The sequence below is a fragment of the Dendrobium catenatum genome, unplaced genomic scaffold (genome assembly GCF_001605985.2).
Source record: "Dendrobium catenatum unplaced genomic scaffold, ASM160598v2 fragScaff_scaffold_233, whole genome shotgun sequence".
Classification (NCBI taxonomy): domain Eukaryota; kingdom Viridiplantae; phylum Streptophyta; class Magnoliopsida; order Asparagales; family Orchidaceae; genus Dendrobium; species Dendrobium catenatum.
Window position 1 is genome coordinate 66,686 of NW_021318695.1, and position 18,199 is coordinate 84,884.

Below are 18,199 nucleotides of genomic sequence, written 5' to 3' on the forward strand. Positions count from 1 at the left end.
AACAAAACTATAAGACTTGCTCCAGGAATACAAAAGATTATAGAGGATCCACACCCAAAATGTTTCTTCCAAGTCAACCTAGCATCCTTTCCATAAATTTGATTAGCCCTTGGTAAATGTAGTAATAGGTTGCTAACTACCGAGCAAAATTTCAGTCATAGTAGAATAAACTTGCAATCAAGCTAACTTCAACCCAGTCAAAACAATCATCAAAATAGAACAAAATGAAGGACAACCAAGATGACTGAAAAGGGGAGAAAATTGAAAGTGATTAACCCTTATGGCACCAAAATACGTACAAAGAAACATAAAAACAAAATAATAGGCTAAGCCACAAACATCACAATAAATGATATAAAGAAAACCACAAAACTTAACCAACACTTCACTTATACACAGTAACTTCCCATACTTACTCTAGTCCTACAAAATATGCACTAAATAAAAATAATTGGAAGGAGCATTATATCATTCTTATGTATCAAATAAAGGATCATATTTATTTAACAAAGCTAAATTGATCAAACATCAAATTGCTAATCATTCTTTGACACACACTTCAAATCTGCAAGATTAATCATATATTATGAGACTCAAAACCAAATATATAATTATCAACATATTGGTTTAAGATTGCAAAGGTGAGAGAGAGGAAAGGGAGGATCAAAGTATGAGCCACTTAGGATGGCCCTTATTATAATTTTATTGGTGGCCTCTGTGGCATGAACCCCATCCCAACTCACATAATTTTGTGGGTCACTACAAGCACTTGCTGTCACATTGATGCCGTTGATTATCTTGTTGTTACCACAGAACACTTGTGGATTGTAATTATAAGATCCACCACCAGAACCACAGCATGCTTTAGTCCCGTATATAAACCCTGATTTAGATTTTTTTTGTGAGAGCATTATATAAGTAGGAAAAGCACAAGGAAACCCTTAGATTAGAAAATACAATCTAAGGAGAACTAATAAGAGTAAAAAAAAAAAGTTAGAAGATTTTCTTACAAATCACTTTTGATTTTGTATGAATTTCAATATGAAAATTTTTTTATTTTTGTAAATGCAAAATTAGTTCTCTAACATAAGAATGATAAACAGTGATTAACATCAAAATTATATCACCATTTTTGTAATGACATCCATCAATGCCTCTACATTGCTCTTAAAGAGCACATGGTAGTATAACAAGATTAATGGCCATAATAGCAATCAACTAACTAGAATAGTAATTTTCTTAGATAAAACCCCTAATAAAAATAACTAACTAGACAATTTGTTCATTCCAATATTAACTAGCACAATATTTCAATGATCTTATACCATGATTTACTGAAATCTTTATTGTTTGCAAGGTAAATAACTGAAGTTTGATGTGAAGCTCACCATATTTTTTTGGATGCTGAAAGACTTCAAGCTTAACAGAATGGGTGTCCACATATATCACAGAGGCATTCTGGAGCTCAGATTGTGTCTGCTGCAGAGTTTCTTTCAGTAATTGGTTATAATCCAAAATGGCATTATTGTATGAAATCAAGCATCCATACTCGTCCAAATCAGACTCGTTATGAGGAAGAAGAGTTAGGGTTGAAGGAAAGCATCCTAAAGGTGCGAGGTTAAATACCATAAATGTTCTTCCTCCATTATTGTACAACTCCTGATCCATATAAATGAACACATAAGTGTAATGAAATAGACAAAATAAAAAAAAAATCAACAAAAATCTAAATTTTATTTCATTTAATAGTGCAACCTGAATTGGTTTACCTTAATAGTCCAAGCAATTTGGTTAGCTACTTGGGAAAGAAATTGCTTGTCTCCTCCGATGCCTATGTAGGCAAAATCATTTTGGCCGATGTCGAAAGTATATAGAGCTTTGGCAAAGATGCCCTTTGAAGGAAGGTAATCTGGAAAGTGCAGAAATTAGACTCAGATGGAGTTGTTTTGAAGGTTTAACGTTGGAGAAATTACAATAAATAATAAGATGAGAGAACACAATTAAGATGCTGAAATTTTTTTCATTGTCCAAAGAAGTATTCAGGATTATGAGTACAGAAAAAAGAGATCAGTGGTCATTCCATGTGATTAGGGCAGTAAGGAAAGGAATGAGCCTTCGCTACCAACCAGCCACCATGCTTATGTAGCCCAATAGGATGGCAAAATAATATATAGCGATAAAATACTTGCATTGACATAGTAGTAGCCAACCAAAAGTACTTTGTAGGAGTGACCACCATGAAGATCACAGTACGCAGTGTTGCTTTACTCCATTTTCTTTAAGATTTAAAATGTAAAACTTCATATCTATAACCATTTTTAATGTTTTTTTTTAATTTCATATGTTATATTTTGTTAAAAATGAGTTATAGTTAGATTTAGAATTTTCATATTTCTACATCAATGAACATAGAATTTTTGTTTTGCTTATAACTATAATGTGGGAATGAATTATGAGAAAGTTAGATTCGATAATTCAAATAGAAAAAAAAAATAGTGGAGCAATAAAGGTAATACCCTTAACATGTTTGTAAATATTCGTAAGAGTGTTAGAAAAAACATTTAGGCTTTGTACGTGTTTCAAAATAAGCGTATTTAGATTTTTTCATGTTAATTTAATGTTTTACTTTGGCTAAACTCTTATTTGAAAAACACTTCAACATTCGGATTAATGTATTTAGATATTATGCAAAGTGTTTCATAGTGTTCTATGATCTAACGGGTAGGAATGGGGGTTGGAATAAGGCTAGGTCTAGTAGAGAACCTTTCTAACCAATAGCACTATTTGGGATTTTTGGCTTCAATGTGCTAAACCTAGGCTACGTACATCAAATAAGTACCTTTATATATTTTTATTTATTTATTTTTCATAATTTTATATATTTTAGATCAAGTTAAACATGGACATGCAAAGTCAAAGGTCATGGATGTATAATAGATTTCTAAAAGGAATAAAATCACTAACAAATGAATTTGTTAAGGGAGTTCAATATTTTATTTATATGGCTTATCAACTATCTTCAATTTTATTATATGAGAGATTTAGGTGTCCTTTCTCAAAGCAAAGAAATCAAGAATACCTTACACTTAATTTATATTATAGAGGATTTGTTTAAGGGTATTGAATTTAATTAGACCTCACATGGAGACTATGAGCCACATTTAAACTCTTACTATGGTCCCTCCACAACTTCCATAATATGTGAAGATGATCAAAATATAAGGACATGTGAAGAAATTATTTTTGATGCAACAGGTTCGAGATTAAGAGAACATATAGAGGAGTGACATAAACTTTATGAGTTGTTATGTATTACTCAACAACTCATTTGAGATGGGTGCAGTAATCATTATGAGGTATTAGTTACAATTCAAATGCTCAGATTAAGACTAAGTACAATATTCCTGGAGAGTGCATGAATGAGTTCATAGGTCTATTTAAGAAAATAAATTTGAAGAAATTTAATTCCAACATATTTGTACAGGTCTAAGAAGTTATTATCCAAATTGGCATTGAGTGCTAGCAAATTTGATTTTTTTATCAACATGTGTATATTGCATTTTAAGGATGACTTGACAGAAGTTGCATATCATCATTGCAGTGCACCTCACTACAAATCAAAACATGAAAAATACTGAAAATAGAAGGATGTCTCGGTTGTTTTATTTCCCATTATTGTTATACTTTAATGGTTGTATTCATCAATGAGCTTTGTTGTTCACATGAGATGAGATAATGAGAAATTATCTCATTCAGGTGTCCTTGCTTATCCATCAGATGTAAAAGCATGCAAGTACTTTGATCATATATTGCCTTCATTCATTGTATAATCACATAACATAAGATGGGTTGATGTGCAAATGGATTTACTCCATACAGTCAGGAAGATACACCATACCTTTATTGGCTTATTATAGTAACACTCTATAACCTTCCACTTGACATGTGTATGATGATCCCTTATATGTTTTTGACGCTTATTATACCTAGGACACATAATCCAAAGTAATAAATATGTCTTCTTATAACCTATGATTGTTGACCTCAAGTTATTAAAGAAGAGGTGTGCTATGCTAACATATGATATCTCATCTAAACAAAAATTCATACTTAAAGTTAGGTTTTTATGGACCATTGATAACTTTCTAGAATACATTATGTTATTTGGTAGGAGTATTGTAGGAAAGTTAGCTTGGTCATAATATATGGAGCACACCAAATCATTCACATTAAAAAATAGAGGTGAAATTCTTAGTTTGACTATAATCATTTGTTCTTATATATTAATCACCAATTCAAGAGAAATAAAGAAGAATTCATAAGAAATAGAGTTGAGAGATCAATTCCTCAACCCAGATTAAGTGGTGTTCAGATACTTGAAAGAGCGAATGAGATACCAAATATTTTCCTCTTTCCAACATTAGTAAAGTGTAGAATCCCCAGATTTAGAGTTCAGCTTAATTGAATGAAAAAAGTATCTTCTAGACACTACCCTACAAGAGTACCAATTTTTTAATGCATAATTTGGATGTTATGCACAATGGGAAGAATATGTTCAATTACATTTTCAATATGGTTATGAATGTGAAAGGAAAACCAATTCAGTACGATGATGGATGTTTGGTCGAAGGAAGAAGCCGGGCACTGGGCCAATAGGTGCAATACTGACCGATCAGGACTATGTTGCACCTCAGGAAGCCCATAAAGTACGGAAGACAACTCACTTTCCATCTTTTACTGACATTATCCCATGCTTCCCATCACTAGATCCTATATATTCCACTCCTTTCTACCTATATTATCCTCCACCACCTTCACAGATTATTGCTACATATTTTTATCATCCTTACTGGTAGCCTTATTATTATTCACCTCCAGCACGACCATATCAAGCTGAATTGTCTACACCTACATATAAGAGGGGTGAGAAGGCATCCCTATTGAATGAACAATGCTTATACATTGAGCCTTAGGGGGACATGTATTTTTTCTATATAATTTTTTTTTTCTTAGTTGGATGGGCTCATTTTAACGTCAGAATTTTAATGTTTTATGTAGATATCCCTCCATGTAGCCCACACATAATAAGGTAAAAAACTTTAAACACATATTTTTATTATTATTTTAATAAAATTATTTATAGAAAGTGGTACTTGGTAAAGATCTTACCACATTGGTGCTGCATACACATACACATGAATGTGAAGAGGATCATTAGTGGGTTGATTAAAGATCACAGAAAGCTTATGTGAGTTTTAAAATTTGCATAGATATTATGTGTACAAGTTAAATTTATGTGTTTATACGTATGTCATTTGTCGCAGGAGGATTATATACAAATTTGTGGCAGTCGTGCTTCCACTAGTGAGGGATCCACTTTAAGATATACACAGTTCTCCAACTACAGTACATAATCATAAGATGTGGAAGGCAGTAAATAGGGGAGAGTATATGGATTAGGATCCCAGGAATATGCATATGAGTCATAAACATCCAACTCAACACCCTATGATGATAGCGACATTGAAGACATAGTTCCCAGAAGAGTGCCAACTCTAACCGAGGAGATTAAGCAAATGCATCAAGCTAAAGCCAACATAACTCCACATTAAATTAACTGAGATACAAGAAGAGCTAAGGACATTGAGGAAACAACAACGAAAATAAGGTTTAGGAGCCCAAGGAGAGCGAAGAAACTAAGGATGATTAGGTTTATTATATGTTATGATAAATGTGATAAACTCCATTTATTTGCAAAAAAAGTCAAAATAAGTTTTTATCTCATATTTGTTATATATTTTTGTGTAAAGAATTCATTTGTCTTTTTATTAATAGTATTTTTTATCATTGTTTGCTTAAATTGAGGGTAATCACAATTATGTCGGAAATTTGCCTACGCACGTTTTACCGGTAGACACAATTCTGCCGGAAATTTGCCAAAAATTCTAATTTCTGATGAAATTAATTAGATTTTTTGACATATTATTCCTCCAAAAATTCATCATTTTCATGTAGTGCACATTTTATGCTCAATCAATATTATAAACTAATATTCTTAATTTTCAGTATCATCTGTTATCACATATAAAATTTAATTAATAATGGATTTGCCACTATAAGAAATAATTCATCTTATAGAACTAAATAAATCTTATTTTACCCTCTTTATCATTCAAGGAATTTCTTTAGGATATATTTTTAGAACTTTTTTATCAGTTTTCATAATAGGATTTTTTATCGTCACTTTCCTTTTGAATATAATTTTCTTAAGACCATAATTATAAGTGATGCACTTACCCAAAATAAGAGTGATATTTATATAATATTATTATATATCGTATGAGGTAGTAGAAGAGAAGTCTTGAGGTGTTAGAGTTTGTGGGAAAATAAATAACAAATTATAAAGTTTTTATATCTATAATCAAATTCAACATACAGAATAACATATTATAAGAAAAGATAGAAATGATAATCCCAATGAATTTAAAAATAAAACTAAATTTTTTAAATACATTCCCAAAGAATTTTCTCAATTTCATATGAATAAAATAGGGTTTATTTTAATGTGGAGTACATGTTCCCTACAAAAACAAGCCATTATGATTATTTAGATCTTAAGAGAGGTGAATCACCTAATAACACTCTAGTTTAAAGTAGTTGAAAATATTTCTATAATTTTAAATTTTAGACATAGGATATTATTAGGGCTGCAAGCGAACCAAACGTTCGACAAACTACTCGTTGTTCGGTTCGATTAAAGCTCGTTCGTGATCGTTTAATTAACTAACAAACAAGCTTGAACAATATTTTAAATACTCGATTCTTAAATAAACAAGCTTGAACACTAATGCGTTCAGCTCGTTTATGTTCGCGAACAACATCAGTTGATGTTCATGAACAAGCTCGATAAAAAGCTCGATTCGGGTTCGATTAAATATAAAAACTGTAATTATACCATAATAATATAATTATTTTTTATTAATAAATTTTAAAGTAATAAAATATTATAACATATGTTTAATAAATTAAATTTTACATTTATATAAAAATTATATTAAATATGTTTAAGTAGGATTTAGGAACTACTAAACCGGTGAACAGTAATATGAAAATGACAAAAAAAAAGGCGAGCTGGGTGATAGAATAAATCCTAATCGCGCCCAAATTGCCAAATGCCCGATATTTCTCCCCAAATGCAGAAACACTGAAAGCGGAATGGAGGGAGAGCGAGTGAGCGACTGCACGAGTAGCCATTGCCGACTGGAATCCCGATTGCTCAAGGTCCGACTGGACTCCCGATAGCTCAAGCTCCGACTGGACTTCCGATCGCTCTGAGAGAGTGAGCGACTGCAGCCTCCCGATCGCTCAAGCTCCGACTGGTTTCGGTAAGTTTGATCTCCTTTTTCTCATTTTCTGGACTCGATAGCTCAAGCTAAAGCTTCCACCATTCGATAGCTCAAGCTTCGGATCGACGTTAACTCGGCATTTCTGACTGGACTTCAGATTCTGAGAGTGAGCGACTGCAGCCTCCCGATCGCTCAAGCTCCAACTGGATTCGGTAAGTTTGATCTCCTTTTTCTCATTTTCTTGGCTCGATAGCTCAAGCTAAAGCTTCCACCATTCGATAGCTCAAGCTTCGGATCGACGTTAACTCGGCATTTCCGACACCGACCAGCATCAAGCAGAAGTGGGATTTCTGGACTCCGGAACGGTATGTTGTTTTACAGATTTTTACATATTTTTTGCTATATAGAACTATTTTGCTGTACAAATTATTGTTGAATTGGTTATGTTAGCTATTTTGATGTGTTCATGTGAGTTTAGGTTTTGTTAGCAACTTTTTTTTTGGTTGTGTTGTTGTACAGATTTTTGTTGAATTAGTTGTGTTAGCTGGATAGGATTTATGTTTAATATTATACTTGAATCTTCTTTTAAAGGTATGTCTCAAAATTCCATGCCACCTCAGCCACATATAAATCCTACACCTCCTCAGCTACATTTGGCAGTGCATGATGTTCAAATTAGTGCGGGTTCATCTTCAAGTCCAACAGTTGTAACAGTTGATGACCAACAAGCAAATCTTTTCCCTAGGAAAGCAAGAAAAAAAACCTCATCAGTGTGGCAGGAATTTACAATCGTAAAACTTGGTGATGGTTCAGAGAAAATTCAATGTAACCATTGTAAGTTTAAACTTGTTTGTAGTAAAAGAGTTGTAGAGTCTAAAGGGCAACTTAATATTTCTTTGCAACCACCTTTGGCAAAAAATTAGCCTTAGTCAATGTGAGCACTATAAAATAATAACTCAAACCTAAATATAAGGAAGTATAATAGGACTCACAACTTTCATCCCACTAAAGGTTTAAGAAAGTACAACTCTTTTGGACTTATAATCAATCCTTGAGAGGACTACTAACTAAATCCACCTAATCACTTCAAAACCATCCAGTCAATGTCTCAGCACAATTCAAGATAGGTTGGCTATTATTGTTTTAGAAATTAGAAATTATAAATAATTAGTCACCACAATAAGTTGCAGGATTATAAAGGGTATGTAATGTTTTTAACTATTACAAAGTTTATTCTCTTTTTTTTTTATCTTTAATATTTTTCTATTTTGATTTGTTTTGAAGATGGTTTTTTTAAATGTTTATTTGGATTTATTTTATTTCATAGAAAGAGTTTTGATTTTTAAAAACTTAACATCAAAAGAAAACTAGCCTTTTCTAAAACTAAGCATGCAAGTTTTGTGAATCAAACTTATATTTATTTATTGTAAAAATCAAGGTTATTACCATTTTAGAAATTGGAACTTACAACTTCACCACCAGGTTAAGTTGCCTGATTGTAAAGGGTATGCAATGCTTTTAACTATTGCAAAGTTTATCTGCTTTTTATTTTGTCCTTAAGGGTTTTCTAATTTGATTTGTTTTGAATATAGCTTTTTTAAATGTTTATTTTGATTTATTTTATTTAATAGAAAGAGTTTCTATTTTTAAAAAGTTAGAATCAAAAGAAAACTAGGCTTTTCTAAAAGTAAGCTGGCAAGTTTAGTGAATCACACTTATATTTATTTATTATATAAATGAAAATGTCAATATCTGTAAAAGTCACATGTTCTAAAATGTTGGTCGTATTTTATGTTTTGGTCAACTCATTTGCTAGCTAAGATTTCAATTAAAAATTAGAGACAAAATTTTAATTAAAGTGATTTTATTTTAATTTATAAATTAAGTTAAAAATTGGTGACTTAATATTAGGGGTGTCAAAATCAGGTTGCGTGTCAAGTTCGGGTTGAACTTGTAACTGACCCGACCCTATTTGATGCGACCTGAACCCGACCTATTTTTGTAAACGGAACGGTTTGTTCAACCCGGACCCAACCCCTTGGGTTTCAGAGTTGATCCGACTAGACACAAATAGGCAAAGAAGAGTGCTTAGGACTCCTGAACTCTCTGGAACTTTGTCGAAGACAATGAACAGGTCACTCGTCTCTCGTCAAAGCTGCATGCCATGACTATAGAAGGAATGTCATCCTCGTCGAAACCGAAGAAGTGGAAAATAAAACTTTATTTTGAAGCCGAAGAAAAGGAAGGAACATCAGCGCTGGCGGTGGGAGAGGCAGGGCCAAGGGATGGGGCCGCGTGACTGCGGGAAAGGCAGACGACGACATGCAATTTCCGATTTCATGAGTACATGAGGGAAGGAGTCGGATTTCCAATTTTGTGTACATGGCAGTTACGGGTCGGTATCGGGTCATTTTCAGGTTTCCGAGTCAAGCCGAACCCGATCCTGTTTTTTGAAATTGGTTGATTTGTTGAACCTAAACCCGACCCGTTTGACAAACGAGTTGACCCTAACCTGAAATTTTCAGGTCAGGTTCTGGTTGGGTTTTCAGGTCATGTCAAATATTGACACCCCTATTTAATATAATATAAAAATAGAATATAAGATACAAGAAAGTAAATGCAGGATAAAAAAAGGCCTTAGCTAAGGAGTACATGACTAGTACCCCATATAGCATTTAGTGTGTACTAGGTCGTGTGAGTGTCACTCTTTTATTTAATTTATTTTTTTATTATAATTATTTTTCAAATTTTGTTTTAGGATTATTTCAAATTATGTTTTCTAATATTTATAGCCTTCTTTAGGTGTTAGGAGTTTGCAAAAGAATTTTTTTCTTGACTTGATATTATTTCAATTATTTAGTTTATTATTCTATATAAGTTTGTGAGTGTATAAAAATCTAATTGACATTTTTTTTAATACTTATTGACATTGTAATAAAAAATTTAAGTTTGAATGATATAATGCATAATGGCTAGGTATTTCTTAGGTAGGTGGCTCTCCTATGAGAACTTTGATGGATTACATACAAGATATTACGTGCTTTTTTAATTTCAATTATGAATGAAAAATGTATTTCTTTTTCATTATAGTTCATAATGCTCTTATCTCTATTCTCCAATATATATATATATATATATATATATATGCTTGACTATTGAAAATTATTCTATATATAGTGCTTGTAATTTGATTGTATATTTAACTAACATAAAAATAATAATTAAAAATTATCTAAAATAAGAATAATAATAAAACCTTAGATGACAATTTGAATGAACAAAGCATGATAATTCATAATTAAAAAAATCTTAATAATTAACTAAGAAATATCATTTAAGTCATTGACTAATCTTGAACTAAGAAGCAACACACTCTTGCACTGGCTATTGAATTGAAGAATGAATATTTGTGTTTAGGAAAAAGAAGTTTGTTGCCTAGTTTGAGGAATAATCAATTTATGAAAGTTGACAAAGATTTAAGAAAATAATTAGAAAATGCCCTAACTATGTCTTATCCGATTGGTTGGTTATTCAGATTTTTTACAATGGATTGGAAAGATCCCATAGATCAATAATTAATGTTGGAGATGTATGATCTTTAATATCATAGCCATTTGAGGAAGCATGTGAACTAATAGAGGAAATGAGTACAGATAATTTCCAGTGACCTGCTGATAGGGTAAATCTAAAGAGAGGGGTTGGAGTTTATGTGTAAAAAACTATGTTAATTCTTACTGGTCAAGTAGCTAGAATTTTAAATAAATTGGATACTATTTGAGGAAATAAAGATGAGTTTGCTTGTTATATCTTTCATGTAGGTATAATTCTCTAGTTTTTGGCTGATGATGTAAAAAGTAAAGCAAGTACTAATATAGACTCTTATTCCTTGAATGATTAAAGGATATATTTTATATATCTCATTCTTCATTTAATGCATACAATGAACATGTTTGTAGTTAAAATCTAGGTGATATATAGCATCGACGGAAGAATACTAGAACAATTAGGAATATTGAAATAGAATGTTGACATGCCTGGGCATAGGATATTTGAATATTCTAGATTCTATGGAGATAGAAAAATTATGGAAAGATCATTCTTTTCATCCCTACAAGCTCGACAAAGATTTAGGGATGTATATGCTCTTATCCACATCTAAATTCAAAAGAAACTTATTTGAAAGACTATGTTATTTATATTCATTAGTCAAAAATACTTTATTTTCATAAATCTTCTTACAAGTTTTTCTTTCAGTGACAAAAACTACAAAATATATATATTTTTTCAATAGGATAAGTTGTGCATTTGAAGTAAGCAGTAGTAGCTATGTTGCAATTAAGTAGAATACTTCCTCATGAGTTCGACACTCCACTCCACTCTATCACTTTATTATTTGATTCGTCATATATGGTTGTGTATTTTAGTAGGCTTTTATTAATTTTATATCAAATAAAACAAAAACATAATTCAAACTCAGCAAGTCACACACTAGTTCACCGTAAACCCCATCAATAATGTAAATGATGTTTTCATCACATAATGATGGGTGGTTGACTTGGTCGAAGATCAAGTGACCTGGAAGATGGGAGTTAAGTATTTATGATGAAATAATATCAAAAGTCTGTTGATGAAAAATGTAAGGTTATGGTGGGTGATAAACATAATTGTTCTCTTAGCAAGCTCTGTGGAATATGAGTGTTGGACATTAGTGGCAAACAATCATTAAACCTCAAACATAAGCAGACATCCAATGATGTTCAATGGAGAGAATAAAAAATCAAGCATCAATTGGCAATCTAACGAGTTGTTCTTCTATTAAAATGTTCAACTATGCAACAAAGCAAAATAAAGTCAGACATCGATAGAAGACAAAAGTCATATGGTAGACATTAGTGGAAATTAAATTAAATGATGGTCGACAATAGGGATCATCAAAAGTTGAGGGATAATTAGTAGTTAGCATATTCATCTTCCACATCATTGTGGAGACAAAATAACCAAGAGGGATAAAAAAATGTTTAGTCATGATAATACTCTCATAGATGACAAATCTTGGTTATAAACAACAATTAAAGTTAAAGAATTATCTGAGTCAAGGAAGTCCCTACGCCAAAAAAAAAAAATCGTCTAAATTTGAAGAAATACACTATCCATTTATACATTATTTTGAGAGATGTTTAAGTTGTTTTGCCAAAAGTATTGATATTTCATTGGACTGTTCGAAAAAGGTCTATTCTGATATTTTAACTTTTTGAATCATCTCAATGGTTTGATGAATCAGAAATGGAGCGATCTTAAGCTCATCAGATTTTTCACATCGAAATGTCCTTTTAAACTATATTGAAAATTAAAAGAACATTTGACTTTTGAAATAATCTCAAAAAGTTTTAAACTATAAATTAAAGTAAATGATTTTAGGACATACAGCTCAAATCCAGATGCTTTTGATATTGTTCATTTCATCTAAGCAAATTATATTATTTCCATCTTAAATTTACTAAAAAAAAATTTATATATTTGAAATGAATTCTAAATGTTTCATTCAGGTACTTAGTCTTCATAAAATTGAATAAAAATCCTTATTTCATAAGATGAAATACAAAAGAAGTTTCAACTAATTTAGGACTTGTTTGTTATTTCTCTTTGCAAGCAATACAATCTCGTTTTTAAAATTTAACATGTTTTCCAAATGAGTTGTTTACTTGGCAAAAGCTTCATACTTTATTCAACTAAAATATTATTTATGATCCGAGATTTTATACCATATTTAATTAAAAAAAATTCCAAATGGAGCAAAGAGAAGAAAAACATGAATCTCTTGAAAGGGTAATTATTTGGTGCGGACTCCGGATGTAGCTCTACATCCGGACTCCAATAATTTCTTGCCAGGTGTGGCCCGATGACCCTATATTTCTATTTAGCATGTTTTTTCCCACTTACAGCCCAGCCTGAAGACCCGACCCGGACAAGACACGAAAAGTTACGTTTTACCGAGTCATTTCAGTTTTTCAAAATCGACCGTGGAGTTTCAGTTTAAAAATGTTGTAGGCGCTTTTCATCTTCACTTGAAGCTCCTTCCGTTTGCTCTAGATTTTTGTTGTAGAAAAAGATGGGTAAGGTCAATTTTTTGTTACTAGGATAATAAGTTCTTTTTTCACGAGATATGTTGGTTCTATTCATTCTGCAAATATAACGTTACGGATTAGGCTTATGGTTTTTCTATACTCTGTAGTAGTGGGTATCGATGTATACTCGTATGTACCTATGGCTACCAGTATGTACCTGTGGGTCCCGGTAAGTACCGCTATGCACCGGTGTGTACCGGTGGGTATCGCTGTACACTGATGTGTACCTATTGGTACCACTAGGTACCTCTGGGTATCGGTGGGTACTGTATATAGGTACTATGTGTGTACTTTATGTACTTCTAGGTACCACTGTTGTGTACCCCATTTGAGTATTGCTGTGCACCGATGATATATACACATATGTATCGATTTTCTATGTAGCTTTTAGTGAATGTTAGATTCTTGGTCTTATCCACTGCACCTAACTTTGTTGGAATATGTTCCAAAGATAAGTTCTTGCTGCAGAACTTTGACATTTAGAGAAATATGCGATCACTTAGTTGAAACATTCGGGCAAGATTTTATGGATAGACTAAGGCAATTTTAGCTACATTAGTTTCTATTGATGCCCCACTTCGTTCAAAATGTTTTGGTAGTATACAAGTTGTTTCCATTCGGGGATATTAAGAAGAAGTGCTTCATCATCATGGAGAAGAGGTTAGTATTCACTGCCAATGAAGTTTCTTTGATTGTAGGTCTGCTGAATAGAGGAAATCATTTTGACTTGGGAAGTGCCCGAATCACCAAAAAAAAATCCCAAATGACATAAAGGAGGTGCTTAATCTAAATGACACAACACCACTTCCCGAGCTTGTGAAGAAATTCATCTTCTACTAATTTTCCAACTTTTTCTTTCCTTTGCGTAGCAATCGAACACCAACCACTTATTGCCCCGCTTCATTCAGAGTATACTCATCTGTGAAGCATTCTAGTATGTTTGTGAACATAACCTAACTGAGTGGTTCCCTGGGTGCACTTGTTCAGTTGATGGAGTAGCTTGGTCCTCAATTTTTTTTCTTACATTTTCTCTTCTCCCAATGAATCTTTAACCAAGCATTAGAGATGCCTTTAAGCCTGCACTTGAGTGGGTCTTTCAATTTTTTTAACCCACCTATGTTTGCAATAAATCTGTGGTTCTTTTTCTTGACATACAATATCAAGTCGTCATTTTTAGCCATATCAATCTTTGCATCCAACATCTATTATTCAGCTTCCTCATTCTCTTGTGCTCGTGTGCTAATTTGATATACAAACATGCTTAAATGATTTCTAAATAGCATACCTCCTAATCCCTTGTGAGATGGGATCACTTTGTTTCCCATACATGTGAACGTCCGACTTGCATAAATATCTTTTCTAGCTCTAGCTGACCATCTCAGTAGTAGGTATTTCAAAGGAATATTAACTATACCTAATTATATTATTACTCTCATGTAGTGAGAATATAGTAAACCCATCATGTCGAACTTCCCACAACTGCATTGAATGGTACCCTCATTTGCATCAAAATGAACAATCCAATGGTGCGAGTGATCAATCTTATCGATGCTTTTCATGAAGAACGTAAATGAGTCACTTGAGGCATGATTTATGAACATTCCACCCACACCCTGCAAGAACTCCTTAAAAATTGAATACAATTTTTGTGAATAAAATCGAGCAACTTGTTTTATTATTGGACTACTATTAAGAATAGGTAAAATTTTAGACTTGCTGCATCTGAAATCTTTATGCTGCTCATTCCATCGTCAAGTCATCATCATTTTCTCTAAGCCTAGAAAATAATGAATATAGAACTTGTTGGCTTAGAAATGCCATGACACACATTTGTTAGTGGATTCGCTACGTTGTGTGGAAATATCACTATGGTTAAAACAACTCTTACTGAATGATGTAGATCATTTGTTCCTTATTTTGTAAAGCTCCTTCAACCAATCATGTATATGGAGGTCCCCTTCGTTGATCATTTTAGCCCAGATTCTCTCGAACTCCTCTTCAGGTTCATACTTGCTTAAACATATATTAAAAATGCATCTAACATTGTTGTTGCTATTGAAGCATCACACTTTAGACGACACCTTCTTGTTGATGTGCCATTGGCACAGCCTATGGCATGTCTGAGGTATAATGCAATTTCTATTGCCCTAGTCATTACCTGGTCCTGATCATTAAATATTATAATGGGATTTTTATAATCCATTATCCATAATAATGTTCTAAATAATCATTTAAATGATTCAATTATTTCCTCCAATTTCACTCCTAAAAAATATTCTGCCAATGATTATTAACTCCAACAAAGGGGTGCACACACCAGTTTATATTTGTTCACCATCACCATAAACCCTAGATATTTCTATTTTTTTTTTCAATTTTCGTGTCTGGCTCGGATCGGGGCTTCGGGCTGCGCAAGACGTTGGAAAAAAGGTGCTAAATTTTAATTTTTCATCGAGTCGCGTAGTGGGGTTGTTGGGCCACACGTGGCAAGAAATTGTTGGAGTCCGGACACAGAGCTATGTCCGAAGTCTGCACCGAATAATTTTTCCTCTTGAAAAGGCTTTATTTTAACATTAAACTTCCACTTATTTTTAACATTTAAAAACTTAAGAGAGAGATAGAGAAAAAACCGTCATATCAAAGAATTTAAATTTTTTTAAGGAGAGAATTTCAATCTCATTTCATCTTTTATAGAGAAATAATATACTCTTAAAAAGCAAATTACAGGAAAAGTTGTATTACAGGCATAGGAGGAGGGAAGGGGGGCAAGGGGGGGCACGTGCCCCCTCTTCCCCTCCTAAAAAAAATGAAAAAAAAATCCAGAGATAAAATCAAGTAGGAAACTTAAAAAATAAAATCGGAGACCATATGAACTCTGAATTCAGCAAACTTACAATCGAACTGAACGTCTCAAAAATATGAACCCAACGACACCAAATTCGACTCAATCTGAACCAAATGACTCCAAATTCTTAGATTCAAAGCATATTTGGAAGGTTTAAACCATAATTTGGATTACAAAATGGTTTCCCAACATGACATGCTTATAGTCAAATTGAGCGGCTAGACGAGACGAATCCAACAAGCCCAAGATCGTTGAATTCTGATATCACTAAGATATTTAAATGTTCAATAAATAATCCATAATCAAGAGATTTAAGATCGATCGACCATTCAAATCACTCCCAATTTAATTTCTTTTTTTTTTCTTGATTGATATTAGCTAGCTTAATCATGTATTGATTCGATCTTAAAGAGATTTTATGATTTGTTTTTGTGCAATGAGATTTTTAATATCACGTATTTATTTAATATATTGAACTCATTCTAGCAGTAATCAAGTGATTTGATGATTGGAAGTCATTTTGTGAAAGAAAAAAAATAAACTAATTCACTATCAAAGTTTTATCATTTTTAAAACTAACTATTTTGGTCCCAAGTCCGGATTTTAAATGTTGAAAGAATATTTAAAAAAAAAAATAGGCCCCCCTAAATACATTTTATGGCTCCGCCACTGATTACAGGCCGTCCCAATTGATTGTTCGAACGGAGAGAATATTATGTTCGGAGTGCGGATGCAGAGAACTGTTCAGTTTTGTGATTATGAACAGTAAAAACACAGTTATTATTCACCATCGTGCTTTTATTGTGTTTTTACTATTCACAATCACAAAATCAAACTACGTCCAAAATCCACACATAATAATCTCTCACATAATAATCTCTCGTTCAAATGAGTGAAAGTTCAATTCAAAAACTGTCTAAAAGGTTAGCCCAATGTAAAGTATCTTAAAGATTAAATTATATTAATCAAAGTTTGTACGGATCCGCGTTATCACTTTGATTTCACCGAGCAGGAAGTAATTAGCAATACTATCCAAGTTTAGACCGTACCTTGTGGGCTCATTTCGAAGACCCGTACTCTGAGCTCATTCATTTGATTTAATTGAATCGCCAAGGAGAAAGGACTTATCCCTGTTACAAATAAGCTGGGCAGCAGCACCGTCGAAGACGCCGTCGCAAAATTAGCGCCGTGGCTGAAGTTCGATCCAATGGACTGCAGATAAGGGCTCAGAAACGGCAAGCCCAGAGCCTGAGCTACACTCTCCAACCAGAAAAAAAAAACATGAAGAAAAGGAATTTCAAACAGAACAGTTAATTTAAATTAAGGTGGACATAGCTACTACCTAAGAAATCGATCACTGCTCTTCCATCTGAAGCACGGCCTGCAGGTTTCTTGAAGTAAGTCATTCCAAAGGGAGCTCGCTGAGCCGGAAATGCAGCCCAAAAACCACCTGTGTCAGAATTTGAATCCCCAAAGTTGAAAATGGCCGGAAAGCTACAGTCGGCCTCGGTGGTCTTGGCGGGTAAGTAGAGAAAGATGAGTAGAAAGAAGAAGACACCCGGAGGAACGAGAGAAGGTCGGAGGCCGGAGTGAGATTCGGCTTTTCTTAAGCTCATCTTAAGCGAAGTGTAAATGGCAAAATAGCACAGGATAGAAGGGAGAGTGCAGGAGAATGACTATATACCCTTAAATTCGGCTTTTCTCCTGTTTGTTCTCCTGAGGAAGCAAAGAAAGAGTTAGCAACTTTGTGTTTCACTACTGATCTAAACCACTGGACTGTGTCTTCACCTACGTAATCCGAGTTTGGAGGATTAGCATAAGATTGTCATTATCATTTTTTTTTTTTTTAAGTAAATTTAATTGTAAACGCATCGCATATTTGT

The 18,199-nt window shown here is 33.0% G+C and overlaps 1 protein-coding gene across 2 annotated transcripts; it reads right to left on the reverse strand.

Moving 5' to 3' along the window:
- Positions 1–433: 433 nt before the first annotated feature.
- Positions 434–17,969, reverse strand: LOC110095430 (GDSL esterase/lipase At4g01130-like). 2 transcript variants are annotated; one of them, XM_028693211.1, is made up of 6 exons: positions 17,659–17,969; positions 17,366–17,569; positions 1,770–1,909; positions 1,627–1,659; positions 1,389–1,476; positions 434–883 (listed from the first exon to the last, which is right to left on the reverse strand). In XM_028693211.1, exons 1-6 carry the CDS (start codon positions 17,930–17,932, stop codon positions 615–617), a joined length of 1,008 nt encoding a protein of 335 aa, XP_028549044.1. In that variant the 5' UTR covers positions 17,933–17,969; the 3' UTR covers positions 434–614. The 2 variants fall into 2 exon arrangements, with proteins under 2 accessions (XP_028549044.1, XP_020676630.1); XM_020820971.2 differs by having other exon boundaries at positions 1,389–1,659; positions 17,659–17,968.
- Between the last annotated feature and the right edge of the window lie 230 nt (positions 17,970–18,199).